The sequence below is a fragment of the Pteropus medius genome, unplaced genomic scaffold (genome assembly GCF_902729225.1).
Source record: "Pteropus medius unplaced genomic scaffold, Ma_sr-lr_union100, whole genome shotgun sequence".
Taxonomy (NCBI): domain Eukaryota; kingdom Metazoa; phylum Chordata; class Mammalia; order Chiroptera; family Pteropodidae; genus Pteropus; species Pteropus medius.
In genome coordinates, this window is record NW_024352787.1 from 12,270,467 (window position 1) to 12,288,091 (window position 17,625).

At 44.7% G+C, this 17,625-nt stretch overlaps 1 protein-coding gene and 1 pseudogene across 17 annotated transcripts in view; one reads left to right on the forward strand and one right to left on the reverse strand.

Annotated features, from left to right (window-relative positions):
• Positions 1-5,664: 5,664 nt before the first annotated feature.
• Positions 5,665-17,625, reverse strand: part of ATXN7L1 (ataxin 7 like 1) — a 209,833-nt gene continuing 197,872 nt past the window's right edge. For 11 of the 17 annotated variants that reach the window (XM_039849370.1, XM_039849367.1, XM_039849375.1 and 8 more), the window contains 2 exons: positions 16,864-17,169; positions 12,521-14,228 (listed from right to left, as the gene is read on the reverse strand). In XM_039849370.1, coding sequence (XP_039705304.1) covers positions 13,115-14,228; positions 16,864-17,169 — 1,420 coding nt within the window. In that variant the 3' untranslated portion in view covers positions 12,521-13,114. Of the gene's footprint in view, positions 8,957-9,944; positions 10,020-12,520; positions 14,229-16,863; positions 17,170-17,625 lie in introns of those variants that run through there. The other 6 variants (XM_039849377.1, XM_039849384.1, XM_039849369.1 and 3 more) reach the window with 5 other exon arrangements.
• On the forward strand, positions 11,746-11,864 carry LOC120591971 (uncharacterized; annotated as a pseudogene).

Below are 17,625 nucleotides of genomic sequence, written 5' to 3' on the forward strand. Positions count from 1 at the left end.
ACTCTCTGCTGGATAAGTCCCCCTGAGAAGGAGGATTGCTTTTGAAGCCATTCCTGGCATTCCATTTTTAACTACCTCCAAGAAAGTAGATTCCCTAACCGTTCACTGTAATCAGTTACATTTGATCACATTCAGTTTTTCTGTGGTCCTGTATCCAGGCCTTTAAGCTGCTATGCCCAAAGCCAAACATTGTACTGTGCTCTGGTAAACGCTAATGTGAGCTCATCTAGTGACTCCCATGTATTTCATTGTTATTTAGGCATACCGATATTATACTCTAATTTAAAAAATTTCAAAACAGCATGATCTTGCAACAAATTAATATTCTACAGTTTATGATGAAAGAGACAATCTTGTGCCTCATGCCACTCCCCCACCCCAAGGTGAATTTCACTGCCTGGTCTGGTATCATTGAATCTAGAATCTAAGTGTCCCATTCAATTTTTCCAAAAAATAACCCTTCAGTTCCTTGCTGACGGAGAGGTGGTGGGAATAGCCACTTGGCTGCATGTGGGAGGTGAAGAGATCTCTGACGGGTCCAACAACTTCGTGTGAGACTTTCCAATCCCTTTCCCTATTTTCAACCCATGGCTGCACCCACTCCTTTGCCTTGGGGAGAAAATGGGCTTCTCATTAGTATTCTCTTCAAATCACTTTGTAACTTCCTTCTTTCTGCTAAGACAATTCCACTCCAAGTCTGCCATTTACCTTTTGCATCTGTGTGTAAATTTTTAAATTTCAAAGTGCACAGTGAAATGAATGAATTTTAAGTATACACTCGATAAATATTTTATCAATGATTATATTCATTTAATAAGCTCCCAGGTCAAGATATAGAACATTTCCAGCACCGGTAATCTCCCCTGGGTTCCCCAAAGGTAACAGCTATTTTATAAATCCATCTGTTGATATTCATGGCTTTAATTCACCAAGGTTACTTTGAATGCCAATTCATTAATTAAAATGTTGAACAATGCTGGGCTCAGCACGGACCTGGCGGGAACATCCTCCAAGTGTTTGAAGGTGAGCGCAGGCCCCCCAAACACCCACTCTGGTTATGTCCTCTAGCAGAGAAGTTCAGTCCTCTACTTAATGCTGTGCGTCTAATCCATATCAAAATTTTCTCAGTTTATTGAATTGGACAGAACCAAAAGAATTGCAAAAATTGCAAACAAAAACAAAACATGCACCTGATTCTTAAAAAAAAAACCAAAACACCCTTGAGTCATGTTTTTCCTCCCCATTTTCTTCACTTCTATGGGGCTCTGCCTTTGCTCTATTCTAATAATGTGCCAGAATTGTTACCTTCTCGCTGCCAGTCCCCAACCTTGTGTCTAGATTATTCAGAAACATGGGAGAGATTTTGGGTGGATGACGGAGGGGATTAGCGATAAGACTGGCTAGGAAATCAGATAGGGAAGTGAAGTGAATCGAGAAAAGATGAAAATCCTAATGCAGACTGCACAAGTGCCTGTTTTAATAGCAGCTTCCATAATACTTGACTTAGGTTACAGAGGAAGCAAAAGCTTTTGGGATAGTAATATTTGCATTAATTAAAAATTTACTGAAACATTTGAAAGCAAAAGAAGAAACCCAGGAAATTTCCAAAATTTCTTAAATTGAGAGAACCTTTTCAGTGCTAATGACCTTTGGTCAGATTTGTGTTTCGAGTTGTCGCCATAAATGCAATATGTCTAAGTTGTCGGCAGGCTTCACACAGCGGTTCTGCAGTGACTCAGACTTGTGTGGGACTAATTTGTTTTTGAGGCATTCAGCTTTTTGCACCTTGGTCATTTATTTTTCTAGATGGATGGCTTATAAAGATGTAATGAATAGGAAGTAGACTTATTGAAATACATGTCTGGGAACTTTGCTCAGAAACATGGATACATAAAATCTGCTGCTCTGGAAGAGCCCAGCCAGATCGGAAAGCAAGGAATAATCCATTAAGCAAGTCATTCTTGCCTATTAGGAAGAATAAAAAAGGAGAAAAATAGTTAAGTGTAGTAAAATAAATTCCAGAGACCTGAGTAAACCAACTAGGAGGAACGTAGACTTTTCAAATACCTTCGTGGAGATATCTACAGTGGCTTAGGAAGAAAGTCTGTAGGAGTTTATTCCTACTGGAGGCAGTGAGTTACAACGGAAAGAGCACTAGACTGAAAGAACAGGCTTGCCCATCAGCCAGCTGTGTGGTCTTTGTACCTCATTTGACCTCTCTGTTTCAGTTTCTTCACATGTAGAAGAGAGTCTTTAAGATTACTTTTTGTTTTCATATTGATTCTCCTAGCCTATGACTAATTTTGAAGATGCCTTCTCAGAATTTTAAGTTTGGAAAACACAGAATGTATAGGTTTCTTTTAAAATGGAATTAGAAGTCACTCAGGATAGTGCAGTGAAGCCAGTCATGGACAAAGCTCAGAACCAACAGATAAATGACAACTGTGTTGTTAGAAGCACCACACTGACTTTTTATGACTTTGAATACTCCAGTTGTACAAACATTTATTTGTAATATGCTTACTCTGTGCCAAGCTACAAATCTGCTTCCTCTGGTTTTCTCTTCTGCACAATAGTAAAAATATTCACTTGGGCCTGAGGTAAAATGATAAGAAATTTGCCTTAGTTCACCCAAAATCCTTGGCTCCAAATGGACTTATCTATTCATGGTGTGTTCACACCACACCCCAAGACTGTCTCTTCTATACCAAGACCTTCCTTTGATCATGAATCTCAAAATGTGCTCAACATGATGTGGCAATCCAGTTTCATTAGTAACGGATTCTTTTTTTACTCTTCTCAAACTTCTCCCCATGGTCTCATGCACACTCAACTTGCTCCATGTCACTGATGGAAGCCGTCAGGTGGGAATTCCCTCATCTCCCCAACAGCGAATTGACAAGCTGACTTCACCCCCATTTTCCTGGAGGAAGTAGCCCTCTTCCTACTGTTAAATTAATTAAACAAGGAGGCCATCAGATTCAGGTGGCTCTAATACCCTGGTGGTCTATACAAGCAAACCAAAATCTAAGCCTATAAATGCCTCAAGATTATGAAATCCAAGTCCTAGAGACAACCATCACAAACAGCCAACCAGGCTTTAAGCTACAGCCAATTAAGAATTTCTTACTTTGCTTTTGCCTTTTTCTATAAAAGTCTCTTACTGAGCTCTTGTCAGTGGAGTGCTCCTAATGACTTCTGGTTTAGTGCTGCCTAATTGGAATCCATTTTTGCTCAGATAAACTCTTAAAATTTTTAATATGCCTCAGTTTATCTTTTAACACTACAAAAGCCAGTACTCCCTCATGTGTTTGAGTTTACTTCTCCCTTGCCTTCTCAAGGACTTCTCTCTTTGAGGAACTTGTTCTTTCTCCTGCTTCTTCAACCTTTCATTCCTCTGTTGTCCCACTGGTCTCACCAGCTCCCCTACAATCTCACCAGCATGTGAATTGTAATCTGCTCTCTTCTCCCTTGAAAGACAAAATACACAACAACAATAACAAAACCAACATTCAAACACTCCCTCGTGTCTTTTAACATCCTTAAGATTTGTCTACACAACTGAATTTTCTTCAGACCATTCCGGTCTGGTCTTGGCCCCTACCATCCCATCACACATGATTTTCTAAGGTCACTGTAGGTTAAATGGTAACCCCTCAAAAATATGTCCAAGTCCTAATCCTTAGACCTGTGTGAACATATTTGAAAAAAAAAATGTATTTAAATTAAGGATCTTGAGATCATCCAGGATTTAGGGTGGGCCCTAAGGTCAACAACAGATGTCCTCACAAGAGAAAGGCATAGGAGATTTGAGACACAGGAGAAACACAGGGGAGAAGGCCATGTGAAGATGGAGGCAGAGATGAGAGAGATAGGTCTGTAAGCCAAGGAATGCTAGGGGCTGCGAGCAGTCACCAGAAACTGGAAGGGCGAGGAAGGATTTTCCTTTGGAGCCTTTGGAGGGAATGAGGCCCTGCTTGATTTTGAACTTCTAGTCTCTGGAACTCTAAGAGAATAAATTTGTTTTAAGCAACCAAGATGTGATAATTTGTTATGGCAGCCCTCAGGAAAAATAAGTCACCAATGACCTCCATATTGCAAAACCCCAGACACATAGCATCTTTATCTTCCATTTTGCCACGGTATTTGACTCAGTTGGCTGTTCCTTCATTGAAACACCTTACAGCCCTGGCTTCTAGGGAACCACTTCCTGTTGAGTTCTTTCTCCTCTTTGTGAATGCTTCATCTTGGGAGGCTTTGCTATCTTTCTGCTACCCCCTAACCTCTAAATGTCTGCTTTTTTGCCTCTACATTCTCTCAAGTGATCACATCTATACCTGTGACTCTGTGACTCTAAATATCATCCATATACTAACGATTCCCAAATTGATGCCTCCGATGTAGACAGGCTGATAGCTTCTATCATGGGTATACCATACCTTCTTGACATAGATGTTTCATAGTAGTCTCATGCATGAACAAATACATGCACAAACAGAACTTCTGATCTTCACAAAACATTCCTCCCACCCACCCCTAAAAAACCTGTTTTTCTTCTGGTTTTCCACATCTGAAGAAATGGCATCTTCACCCAACACAATTGCTCTACCAGAAACCCAGAAATCATTCTTTCTCTTACTCTTACATTCAATTCCTAAGCAAGTCTTGTTAACTTAATATGTAAAATATACCTTGAATCTATTCACTTCTCTTTATATCTAGTGTCATCATCCTGGGACCACACCAACGTTATGTCTCGCCTGGTCTCTTGCAATAGCTTCAAACTGATTCTTCAAACAGCAGCTAGTGATCTTTTAAGAGATCATGTCATGTCCTGACTTAAAGCCCTTCAAAGAATCTCCACTGAATTATGCACAAGATCTAAACTCTAAGAGCCTCATGTGATCTGGTCCCTGTTTCCTGCCCATCTCTCTCACCCTGCTTCATTTACAGTTGACCTTCCTTAGGCTCCAGGAACTTACCAAGCTTTTCCCACCACCTTAGATCATCTCTGCCTGGGATTCTCTCCCCACCCTGTGCCTTCAGCTCACTTCCTCAGAGAAAACCCCCTGACAGCACTCCCTTTACTCACTTTATGTCAGTTTCTCCTGTTTCCTCTCTCATACAACTCAGTTCTTTCCAGCTTCGCATTCACCACAATCTGTAATTACACACTTGATTGTGTGTTCATTTATTTACTGTCTCCCTCAAGTGGGTTGCTTTCAGAAAGCAGCTGGGAGTATGTCTGTTTCTCATCACTAAGCACAGAGTGCCTAGCTCAGGGGCAGCCACAGCCAGGATGCTCCACAAATATCTGTTGAATGAGTTCACTCTCTTCTCTGTGCCTCAAATGTGCGTGCTAGCAGGAAGGCTCATCTGGTTAGACCATTTTCACCCAAAAGGGGGAAAAAAATAACAAAAGATCTAAATTTTATGGAAACCCGAAGACTTTGTTTTACAAACATATAAATTATTTTATTTACAAAGTTACAAGCTACAAAAAAAAAGTACAATCACTCACGGGAGAATGTCTCCAGGCCTGGTGTTGAACCATGGCAGTATCAATAGATACATGTTTGTTCTTTCCTTTTTAAAACTGTAAGCCATAGAATTTACTATTTACACCTACTTTAGACATTTATTCTGCTTACAATATCACAGGCATGGAATGAATTCTATCTGATAGTACTAATACATAAAGGTATGGGACAAATAAGGAAAATACTTAGTGTTACAAAATATGGATCGTAGAAAAGAAACCCACTCCACAAGTGTGGCATTTGCTTAGAATGTTTGGACATGCTTTCTTCAAAAGTCTTCTGGAAAAGGTTCTAAAATCGGTAGTAGGAAAGGACAAATGAGCAGGTGCAAATTCTTGTCTGTGCAATAACAGTTATTTAATATACCCCATGACTGACCAACTACGTAAAACCCACAGAGTTTTGTTAAAGTGCCATGGGCAGACAGCATAACAAAATAGAAGGTGTAAATAGAAAATTTCTTTTTTTCCTTTTTTTAAAACAAGAGTTCACTGAGAATCAGCAATAATAGAATATGCTGTATAAACTATTCTCTACAAAGGTTGATCGGCATTATTTACAATTGGTACATTGATACAAAAGAAGGCATACAAGTTATCCAAGTCGCTTTGTTTTTATGGCTGACAGGTCTATGCATTGCGTTATGCTTAACAACCAGAGCTTTCGAGCCTCCGTGGCTGGCGACAAGTCACGAGATCTTCAGGCAAATGGGGGTGTGTGCAGTCAAGGGGCTGGGAGAGAGGGCTGAGTGGGGTGGGCTTTAGTTCCCCCCAAATTTTACCCTAATAGTGCTTTATAGGTGGGTCCAGTTGAACTCCATTAAAACAAACCCAAAGAAAACCTTTTATTTGCATTTTTCAAGCTGAGTTTTAAATACATTATAAAGTAAACCTGCGGTTGATTGTGAAGGAAGAAATACCGTGGGTTTTCCCTTTTTGCTCAGTTTTCCGGAAATGTCCTCACCTTGGTCAGGGTCAGTCTTTTACCAAGTCAGCAGCATTCGGTGGGGAGCCTCTTTATTCCAGATTGCAATTCAAGGTGTAGAGAGCTAAAATATTTAAACCTATTATCGAATTGCTTTTCTAGTCCCTGTCGAGACATTATTTCTCAGAAGCAGCCACTTAATCTCTCAACCTTTGTTTTCCCTCTTTGAATGTAAGAGTTTATAAATCAGAGGGTTATTTTGTTGCTGAGATTTTTTTTGTTTTGTTTTGTTTTTACTCCTGGAAGTTTTACAACTCAAAATAAATTATAAAAAAACAGACTTCTAAAACCGAACAAGACAAAAATTGTGCAAAAATAACAAAGATATGTACATACTTTTCAGTCTGAAGAAATGTACAATAAAAACATAATTCAAAGAACATTTTAAAAATATAAACATTGCTTAAACTTTCCTAAGTTTCATATTGTTTCTGAAACTATTCTGGTCAGTTAGCTCTGTAATATAGTAAAACATAAATATTACAAAATTAACACTATAAAAATTTACTTTAAGAATATCTTCTAAACTTTTTTCAAAGGGTCTAACCTTGTTTATAATTTCTTAAACATTTATAAGTCTTAAAATCTGCCTTAACCTTTTTTTTAAAAAAAAAGTAACATAATCTTCCCTTCAATTTGCAGTCTCTTTTTCCCAAGACGTAAATAAACCAGCATATAAGTGCACTTTTAACACTGTAGAAATAAAAATGAAATCATCTGAACTAATGTCCTAGTACCTAATATCAACTCATGATTTTTAAAAAAATCTTTATTTTATATTAAAAAACTTTAGTAATCCTATAAGAAACACTGTCAGTGCAATTCCATTGATGCAAATCACTCCGTTTGCCTCCCGTCTTTGTAAAATGCAATTGTGTGGTGAAAACTTAACAGTAGTCTGATCTTTGGGAAGGGGGCATGGGAAAGAAAAGGAAACAGAGTAGGGGTGAGGGTTTGTGCCCAGTTGCAAAACTGGCATTCATTTCTGATTTAGGGATGAAGCAAAACCTCCTACTATCCAAGCCATTATATTATTTGCAAAGTTTCATGAACAGCACAGAACATGTCCTCTATATTGTGAGTTCTTTTCCTATGATACCTGATTAGAGCTTATGGCATTGCTGTTCTTTCAAAACTCCAGTGTGAACGGTTTCATAGCTGCAGGGCTCCAGCCTCTCTCTTCCCAATGGCTCTTCTTCACTAGGTGGTGGCTCTGCCTTCCTACGCCTTGGAGTGGTTCTGTCTGAGTTGGGGCCTCTGATAACCCACACATGCTAATCTAAGGGCATGCTGACTCACAGGGCCCTGTGGAGGTAGTGGGGCCATGCCAGTATTTGTCCTCATCAGGGCTTTGGTACTTAACCCTCCGTAGAAGCTTTCCCCCCAGATCCTTCCTTCCTGTCCTACCTGTTCCCTTGCCTACTAGCCCTTGAGGGCAGTTTGAGAACTTCCACAACTGTGGACATTATGCCTCTTTCTGAGTAGCTTCCTAGGGTCACGTGCCTTTTCCCCTGGAATGCTTCCCTTTCTGGCTTGCCTAGCTTTGGGCCCTTGTACACAGTGCCCAGGAAGGTAATTTACAGCATGGATTCCTAACAAGCTCAGAGACCACAGTCACCTGCATCTTTTGAAGGATCTTCCCCTATACCTGTGCTCTGCTTCCTGCCATCTCCCAGGCCCATTCCAGACCTGACCCAGTATATTTTTTCTGAGATGCACAACAGGACCGTGGTATTGTGGCAAGTACACCATTAAAAGGTGGATCTTCTCAATTTCACCCATAGCATCTGGTTCCCGCTGTGCTGGTGCATCACAGAAACCTGACAAGTGCCCTTGGCTCAGCCTCCTGCCTCTGCCCTCAGCTCCCCAGCAAGCCCCTCCCCCAGCACACTGTCCAGAGGGGAGCTTGGGGACCCAGTGAGTGGTAGGTAGGAGGGGATGGGAAGGATGGGTAGGAGAGGACAAGGAAAGGAGCACTGTAGGTGCTAAAGTTCAAGGGTTTCCGATGATGCCCACCAGGAACTAAAACCCTGCACTGTCTGCTCTCATGGCTGGAGCAAAATGATGGTGTCAGTAGTGGAATCAGAGGCTGGAGGAGTGACCCCACTCTTGGAAGAATGCGTACATGTGGCAAACGAAAGACAACGGAAACAAAACACTGGTATTGTTTTCTGTAAATCTCAAATTCACGTTCTTTTGCCTTTTTCTTTTTCTCCAAAACTAAAAATTGGTCATTAAAAAAAGAGGAAGAAAGGCCAGAGCCACAGTCAGGGCCCAGGAAATGGACTCCCCCACTGCCCACTTCCCTCTCTCCTTCCCCAGTTCCCCGTGGCCTCCTGGGGTGGGAGCCGGTGGCCAGGAATTGGTTTGGAAGTGGCTTCACAGTCTTGTTATGGAAGAGTCCTTATCCTGCCCATTCTGTTTGTGGTCTTCTAGGAAAGGAAAAAAGAAAAGCTTGTTTCAAAACCATATATTTGGGATTACCACAAGGATTTGAGAACGGAGACTCAGTTTTCCCATCTATATTAAAAAGGATACCATCCCACCTCCTGCATTTGGGAAAAGGCAGCCATAATAAACAAATGAGGGGATGGCTGTAAAGGACACCATAAATGTAGGGTAGTCACAAAGATCTGAGGATATAAAGATTGTTTCCCTATAATCTTCACCTATACTCTACCCCGAAGGCCAAAACGCTGACTAATACATCGCCATTTGTTATCTACAAAGCCTACAGCACATCTAAGACAGCACAATGCAGCCATATTTGTATTTTTTCAATCATGTATAACTTGCACAACCACACCCTCTACTTTCCCTGGCTTCCCCTGGATGCTCTTACACTCCATTGGAGAATATCACTGACTATTCTCACACCTCAAGTTTATAAAAATCTACCCTGAATATTCCCACCATAAAACCACATCCTGAATGGTAGCTAGAGCTCCCCAGAGACCTTGAGAAAGCACTGGCTGCTATCTGCCATGAGCAAGGCCCTTTACTTAACATCATCTTATTGAATTTTTACAACCACCTTAGGAAGCAGGCATCAATTTTGCCATTTAACAGAAGAAAAAAATTAGAATCAGAGAAGTAATCAGCCTAATATAACACAGTTGCTAATACTGTGTGTTTATGTGTCAGGCATTTTCTAGAAGCTTTTAGTGAATAAATTAATCCCCACAAAAGTCATATAAAGGGGCCATTATGTTCCTCACCCTATGGGTGAGGAAACTGAAACACAGAGAAGTTAAGTAATTTGCCCAAGGGCACACAGCTAATAAATAGAAGGCCTAGTTTTAGAAGCCAGGCTGCCATGCTCTTACCTGGAACTTTTGAACCAGAGTCTGGCCTCAATGCTCATTCTTTCCAACCTGCTGATGACCCTATGTACTTTTGTCCCCCTAGTAACTTACTTACCTGTCGGCTGTGTCCTGGGCTGGATATAGTTGAAGGACTGGACTGTGACAAAGCTAGGCTGCTATTTTTCCCAACCTGAAAGACACCAGTGAAGCCCTACTCAGATACATGAGCCGGCTTGGGAAAGAGCCGCTGTTACCACGCGTTGCTAGGGGAAAGGAGAAGGGGTGCATGATAACGTACTCATTCTCCTCGCGTCGATGTGGAACTTGTGTTTCCATCTTAAATGGCAGAGAAAATGAAAATGTTTCAGGGGGTGCCTCGATGATGCCCCTCTCATCCCGGAGAGAAGATGCAGTGGAGGGGAACTCTTAATCCCACTTCCCAGATGTAGAGACTGAGAGCTTCAGGGATGAGGACAAAGGCATCTGGCCAAAGGCCTGGTCCCTCCTTGGAGTGTTTAACTCAGCAGAGGCCCAGCTTTCCCCACTGTGGCCAAAGGGTTACACAGACTCATGTACCTCTGACCTCAGGCCCAGACTCCCTTGGCGATAAAAGCTTGGGTCTTTTTCGGGGTCAGTTTTTCTGGCCAGAAGACACAGTGCACACCTTACTGTTCTTGAGAAAAATAGCAAGATGAGCTTCACCTTCAAGTGGGAGCTTGAGCTGGGCATATGGGTGTGGCTGTCGGGCTCTTTTCTTTCCCGTGGGACAGTCCTTGGCAAATGTTGGACTGGATCCTCAGGTGCTTACTATTCCCACCAGCAGGCATTTGGCCTATAAAGAGCTGGTCCTCTACAGCAGTAATCCCCAAACTTTTTGGCTCCAGGGACCGGTGCTCCTATGAGAATCTAATGCCTGATGATCTGAGGTGGAGCTGAGGTGGTGGTGCTAGCACTGGGGAGCAGCTGCAAATCTAGAAACTTTGCTGGTTTGCCTGCCACTCACCTCCTGCTGTGTGGTCTGGTTCCTAACAAGCCACTGACAGGTACCAGTCTGCAGCCCGGGGATTGGGAACCCTTGCTTTACAGTAACTTGACTTTGCATAAAGACATTTGCCTTACATTCACAGTCTTGTTTTTTAATACCGCTGTGGCAAATTCTGGCCTTATACCTACCAGATATAATTAAATAGATCCCCAACTGGTCCCCAAGGCACATGTTTACCTGGAATTTCTAAACCTCATACCATGCCCCTCCCAATCTCCTGTGAAAATCAACACAGATGCCAAAGGTCTTTCCTCTGGGAAATCACCAGTGGTGACCCTGGACAAAGCCTTTTCTTAATGGCTTGGTGATGAGCACCCGGCTTTCACCTGCATTAGGGAACCAATGCTGGCTAGATCAAAGGCAGGTGTTAAATTCATCAGCTTTTTTGATTTCTCTCCTGATGAGAACTTGCTGGTAGAGGCTTGTCTGCTCCTTTCGCCACTGGTATTGACTGATTCATAATGTTTACTAAACATTTCATATGGTCCTGCAGATCAAGAGTCAGCAGAGCGACATTTACTTAACATAGAGGCATTCCATTAACAAAGAGGCACGGGGGTTAAGAGCCCAGATTCAAGAGCCAAATTGCCTGGGCTTAAGTCCCAGAGTTACTGTTTACTTGCTGTGTGATTTTTGGGCACATTGCTTAACTTTCCGGTGCCTTGGCTTACTCATCTATAAAACGGGTTATAATAGGCAATGATTAAATGAGGGAATATATCTTAAGTACTTGGAGCAGAGTCCATCCCATAAGTGTTAGCTACTAGAACTTTGTCTAAAATGGGTGATGCTACAGCCTTGCTGTTCTGGGTGTGGCCTGCAAACCAGCGCAGTGCCACTGCCTGGAAGCCTGTTAGAAATGCAGACTTGGGTCTATGGCCATGCTACCCTGAGCAAGCCCAATCCCTTCTGATCTCAGAAGCTAAGCAGGGTTGGGCCTGGTTAGCACTTGGATGGGAGATCACCTAGGAAGACCAGGTGCTGTAGGCATAGAAAATAAAAATATAAAGGACTGTAAGTTGACAAGGTCCTTGCAATCTGTGAGGTCAACCAAGGGTTGCCTCGCCTAAAAAAAAAAAAAAAAAAAAAAAAATGCAGACTCAGGCCCCACCTCAGACCTGTTGGCCCCCTCCCCTTGCACCCCTGGAACTAGGGAGTCAGAAGGGCAGCACATCTGCTGCAGCTGCAGACATGTGCGAGTGCCCTGGGCTCTAGTGAGAGGACCTATGGCTCCCCCTCTCTGTTTGGCCTCAGTTGCAGCTTGTCTGGCCCTTGGGATCTAAAGTTGCTTTTTTTCAAGTGTTTGTGATTTGTGAATCCCCCTCAAGATGTTCCCTTCGTGAGGTTTTAACAAGTCCTATATAAAGATGACACAAAACAAAAAAACCATCTTTTTAACAACTGCCTCTCATCTCTCCAAAATCCTCATCCCCAGATGGGGATGGCTTAGGGTCCGGCCTACTAAATCCTGTGGCTGTAAACCCGGAGCCGCTGCTAGTCTGTGCGTGCTGCCCTGGCACCCGTAAGGCCCTTGCGCAGGCCTGCGGACATGGTCCTTCCACCAGACTCGGCCCTTTCCGAATTGTGCTTTCTGTGTTCAAATGGCACTAGAGTCCGGTGGGGGTGGGGTGGGGTGGGGGTAGGACTTTTCTAAGTAGCTTCCCCAGCCTGAGGAGAAAGACTAGACTTGAGGATGTGAACAGAGCTCAAGGGAAAAAAGCACGGATTCTTCTTGGACCACGCCACACTTCCCCAGCTTTCCTCACAATATACCCTCCTATTTGTACCATGGCATCAAATACTTCTGTACCAGTTGGTGAGTTGCAGTTTTACTTTAGGAAAAAAAGTTGTATGAGGAGGAGGTGGGGGTCGAGGGAGCCAGGTAAAGTGAGAACAGTCACCTGGGAGCAGGGAACACAAGCTACCCACTCCCAGGTAGGACCCTGGGTCATCATATAACCTGCCTGGGCCTCAGGTCTTCCTAAGGGGACTTCAATAGATCAGAAAAAAACTTCTTGGCAACAAAACTCTTTAAAATAAAATCGTCTTCACCTTAAGATATAAAAAAGAAGTGGAGTGGGGTAACTCAGAATCTCTCTGTGCCTCAGTTTCCTCATCTGTAAAGTGGTAATAACAACTGCACCAACTGCACTGGGTTGTTGTGAAGATTAAATGACATAATATTTGTATAGTGCTTAAAACAGCACCTAGTGCATAGGGAGAGCTGTAGAAAGTATTTGTTAAATAAGCTGCTCTCTGAGCAGAGGGGGACAATTGCCTACGAGGAAAACGAGGCAAGAAGTCACACTTGTGTTTCCTGTCTGAGCCACCTGGCTAAGCAGGGGTATTGCCCAGCTCCCCCTGCCCCACCCGGTAGAGAAGGCAGTGCCAGGAGGCCCCTGGAAGGACGGGTCCCTTACCTGCCGAGAGGAGGCGCTGTTTACAGGATCGGGCACCGGTGCGAGAAGGCTGGGCGGGTTCTTTTTGTGAACGCTGTTCATACCAGGCATTTTAGTGATTTTACAGGCTTTGCTACTAGAACTCGAGTTCTTACGCTTTTTTCCTTCTGATTTGTCAAAAGAGAGGGGCAGAGAAGACACGGCATTGTGTGAGGCCAGAGAGAGGTCCCCTGCAAGTGAGGGCACCGAGAGGGGACAGGAGTCACTGCTGCTGCCCACCGAGCCCACGTGTCTCCCTATGTCCGCGGGGCCGCCGGGCAGCGAGGTCCGTCCTGAGGGCTCCAGTTTGGCACTGAGTGGGCTCACCCCATTGTTTGAGTTGTGCACAGACAGACTGTTATAGGGAGGGCCCGCCTGATAGGAGTTCAAAGCTGAACTGGCATTCAAAACACAGTTCTTTTTGTGGGGTCCTGATAATGGAGACGATAGGGATGTCTGGAAGGAGAATGAGGAGGAGGAAGTCGAGGACTGCGACTTCCTTTTTTTGTTACTTGGAGACTCGTCGCTACGGGCTGACAGGTCTTTGACTTTTGAGGATTTGCTGGTTTTGGTTTTGGATGGCTTGTGGGATGGGGAAGGGATGACAGCTGGTATCGGGGACACAGCGGATGGGGCCTTGAAGGTTGAGTCCATGATGCTGAGGGTTGCAGCCACATGAGGGAAAGCTGTGGTGTGTGACATGAGGGCACTTGGGTCCGGCGATGCCACAAAAGCTGCATTTGAGAGCATGGCTGATGTCATTATGTAAGAAGAGGTGAGTCTCGAGCTGATGGGAGCTGAAGGAAGATACACAGCACTGGGGTTGCTGAAAGGCTGTAAAACGGATGCTGGAACAGGGGTGGTGATGTGGGCTGCTGGCGAGGGCATGGGGCTATCTGCCGCAGGAGGGATCTTCCTAAACATGAAAAAAGAGCGAAAGAGAAACAGTGAGAAACGGGCTTGGCATCGCTCCAGAGGCTCGATGAAGTGTGAGCATCAAGGCTACAGAGAAAACCCCAGTAGTACCAGACTATGGAAAATGAAGACTGGAAGGATGGCAAAATCTGAATTATGGCCCTTCCCTATGGCTCCTCCCATCGCAATATCCAGCACCTATTTTAAATCACTTTCGGGTTTTCAGATCCTTTTCTCCATGCTTGGCTACTGGATAATGGCTGATTTGGGTTCATGAATAAAAGGTGAATGTTATTTAGAATATAAATTTCCCCAGCAGTATTTCCCTCTTTTTTTTTTTTTTGGCAGTCATGAAAGGTGGTTTTTAATGAGAAGTGGTCATTTCGCATTTAAGTCCTGGCTTGAAGTGAAAAGTATGAGGACAGGGCTTTGTGACCTGTGCACATGGGCCAGAGTATCACCCTGGAGTCTCTGCCCACTGCCTGTCAGGGCTTCCCAGCCCTCTCCTGTGCCCTGCCTCCCCACCCTGCTCTTGGCTTAAGGCAGGATGGGAAACACCACTCTCTCCTCACAGGCCAGCCTCCTCCTGCATTTCCTGTCTGCTGCCGCTGGTTTACTCTGTAGTGAGGCGTTTCCACGTCACCTTGTGTGGCTGCTGGCTTGTACTGGCCAGGCCACGGAGGCCGTAGGGCAGTGGCGGGTTGGGGCTTCGGAAATGATGGTGATGTCAACTTGCCCACATCCAGGACTGATTTTTTCCCTGTCTGCCCCACCCTACCTTAGCTTTCACTCAGAGGAGCTACAATTGGGGTGTGGCTGCCCTTCGGCAGGTCTTCGTGCCCCTGTATTAGGAAGGGGTGAGTACAGGGATCTTCATTTATCCAGAGAAGGAGGCCAGGAATTTCTAGTGTTTTTTTTTTTAAGATAAATGCAGAGTCTGGGCACAGGAGAACATATAGATGGGAAGGTCTTCCTGGAGGAGGTGGTGCCTAGGAGCAAACCCCATGCCTCTTACACTCTGTGGAGCAAGCCAGCACAAGGTAGTGGGCCGCTCTTGCGGCCTCCCTGCAAACTCCGTCTTTTGACTTGCGCCAGAAACAGCTCCTACTTCCACACCATGGCCTGGGTTAATGCTGCTGCTACTCTGGGGACCAGGAGGAGCACAGAGGCCTTGGGGTCACCATTTGTTTCTGATTTTGCAGGAAAGGATACTGACCTCAGGAGCCAGATGAATATTGTCAAACTGGCTCTTTCCTATTTCTCACCTTGTTCCCCTTCCCCATGTCCCCTGGAAATCATTTCCAGCATAGTTGGGACTCTCCGGCAGTTAAGAATTCTTCCCAAAGCAGCACTTGAAGGTGGGCAGGCCTCAGAATTGCATCCTGGGGAGCTTGCAGTAAGGTGTATGAGAGGGCTTCCCCGGTCCCTTTTCTCTTGAGAGGCCACCTTCCCAGCTGTGGCACCAGGGAACTCTGGGAAAAGGCCCGCTGAGAAGGAAACGGTTCTCCTAGCACTGCTCTCTCTGAGGATTCAGTTTCCTGCCTGCAATTGGGTGGAGCCTATGGCTTCCATCTTTTGGGTGGAATCCAGAGGAATCCTTCAATCCAGAAGCAGAGAGTCCTTGAAAACATCAGATGGAGGTGAAGAAACATAAGAAAGCCCATTGTGGCCATGATGGTGTTGGAAAAGCTACTTTTCTTAAGTCTAAAGAATGTAGAAGATCCCATCAGCACTAAACAAGTACTCTATTAGTACTTATTGCAACGAATGAACGAGTGAATGAATGAACGGATGGATGGGTGGGTGGATGGGTGAGCAGGTGAATTCTCAGCAGCAACATAACTATGCATGCTGGGCAAGGACTCCCATATAATCAGACCAGAAGGGTCTAAACATGCCCTTAGAACTGTCTGGCACTGCACAACCCCTTCCTAGCAGTGCCAGGGAACATTTCTCAGAGCGTGCAGCGTCAGCACACTTGCCCTGCTGTCTCTGCCGCCTTGCTGTGGCACTGCAGGCCTCCCACTCAATCTTTCCTCGGCTCAAGTTTCTTACCAGAGCCGAAGTCTGGATAGAAATACATGTGGGCAGAGGTTTGGTAGTTACTTGTAATAAAAAGTTATTTACAAATACCAGATGGCTCATTTAGAGAGGACCCCATTCAGTGACCTCAACTGGGATCTACTCTGAATGCCCCAGTTTGTAATTTTCCCATTCTGTAGTATAAACTCATGCTTCGACTTGCGCTGACAAGCCGAGCTGACGTCCTCAATCTTACTTGGCTGTCACTCAGGGTTGGGATGGGGACTATTTTTTGGCATACTTTCTCTCCCTTTCCTTCCTCTCCCACTAATCGTAAGTGGATAGCAGAGGCAGGAGAGAAAGGGCAGGGAGAAGCAGGGCAAGGGCCATGTGACCACTCACTGTCCCCAGGAGCCCCTTCCCCCTCCCATGTTAAGCAGTTTATGTGTTTTTCTAGGTGCCAAATGGCAGTGGATTTCAGCTTTGTGGGCTGTGCCGGGTTTAAGCTCTGCACACTGGCCTAGGGAAGTCCCATAAAAAGCCCACAGATGCGAATAAATTACTGACAGTGCCCATCCTCCCCTGCCAGCTGGCATGGAGCTCCAGATGCTGACCTGGCTGAAAGAGAATACTGTGTTGGCGTCTCCTGATGCAGAGTTAAATGCTTGTTAAAGAAAAAAGAGTCTTGGCCGTTCCTTTTCTTCCTAATGTCTTCCACGCCCCCATCGGCTGCCATCCCTCCAGGTTCGGGCCCGTCGGGGCCTGGGGTTTGGGCAGCGAGGTTGAGAGGGCAGCGGGGTGCTACGCTCTCCAGAGTTGACACCCAGGCAGCCCCAATGTTGCTCAGTGACAGCAGATTGGTTAGGCAAGTCCTGAAAAGGGGGGAGGGACCTGATGCCCTGTGACTCGGGTTTCTGTGCCTGGGGAGGAAAGGAATATGGAGCTTGAGCTGACAGGACATCAGGTAGCGAAATACAGATCAACACATTCCTTCCACGTGTCTGAGATTTACACTTCCACAATACGGGAGAGCAAAGAGCTGCGAGAATCGCCAGGTCTGGCTGCCATCTTGAGGGAATAATCGCAGAAGGATAAATAACCAAATAACCGTGAACAAGATAACTCCACATGCAGTGCCAATTTGTTGCTGTTTAGAAGCGACATAGGTAGGTATCAAGGGCGCCTTTTAGACACACTGGGCAGTCACTTAAGTGGGAAGAAATGATAAGCTTCTCTTGTGGCCCTTTCCTACTTTATTTGAAGTGTTAACCTTTAGTCCTGAACCTACTATGAGCTTATTTCAGACACAATGGGGCTCACTCCTAGAAGTTCACGGGGGAAGGTCTTTGGGCATCAGGGTGAAAAGGTGCCGAAGT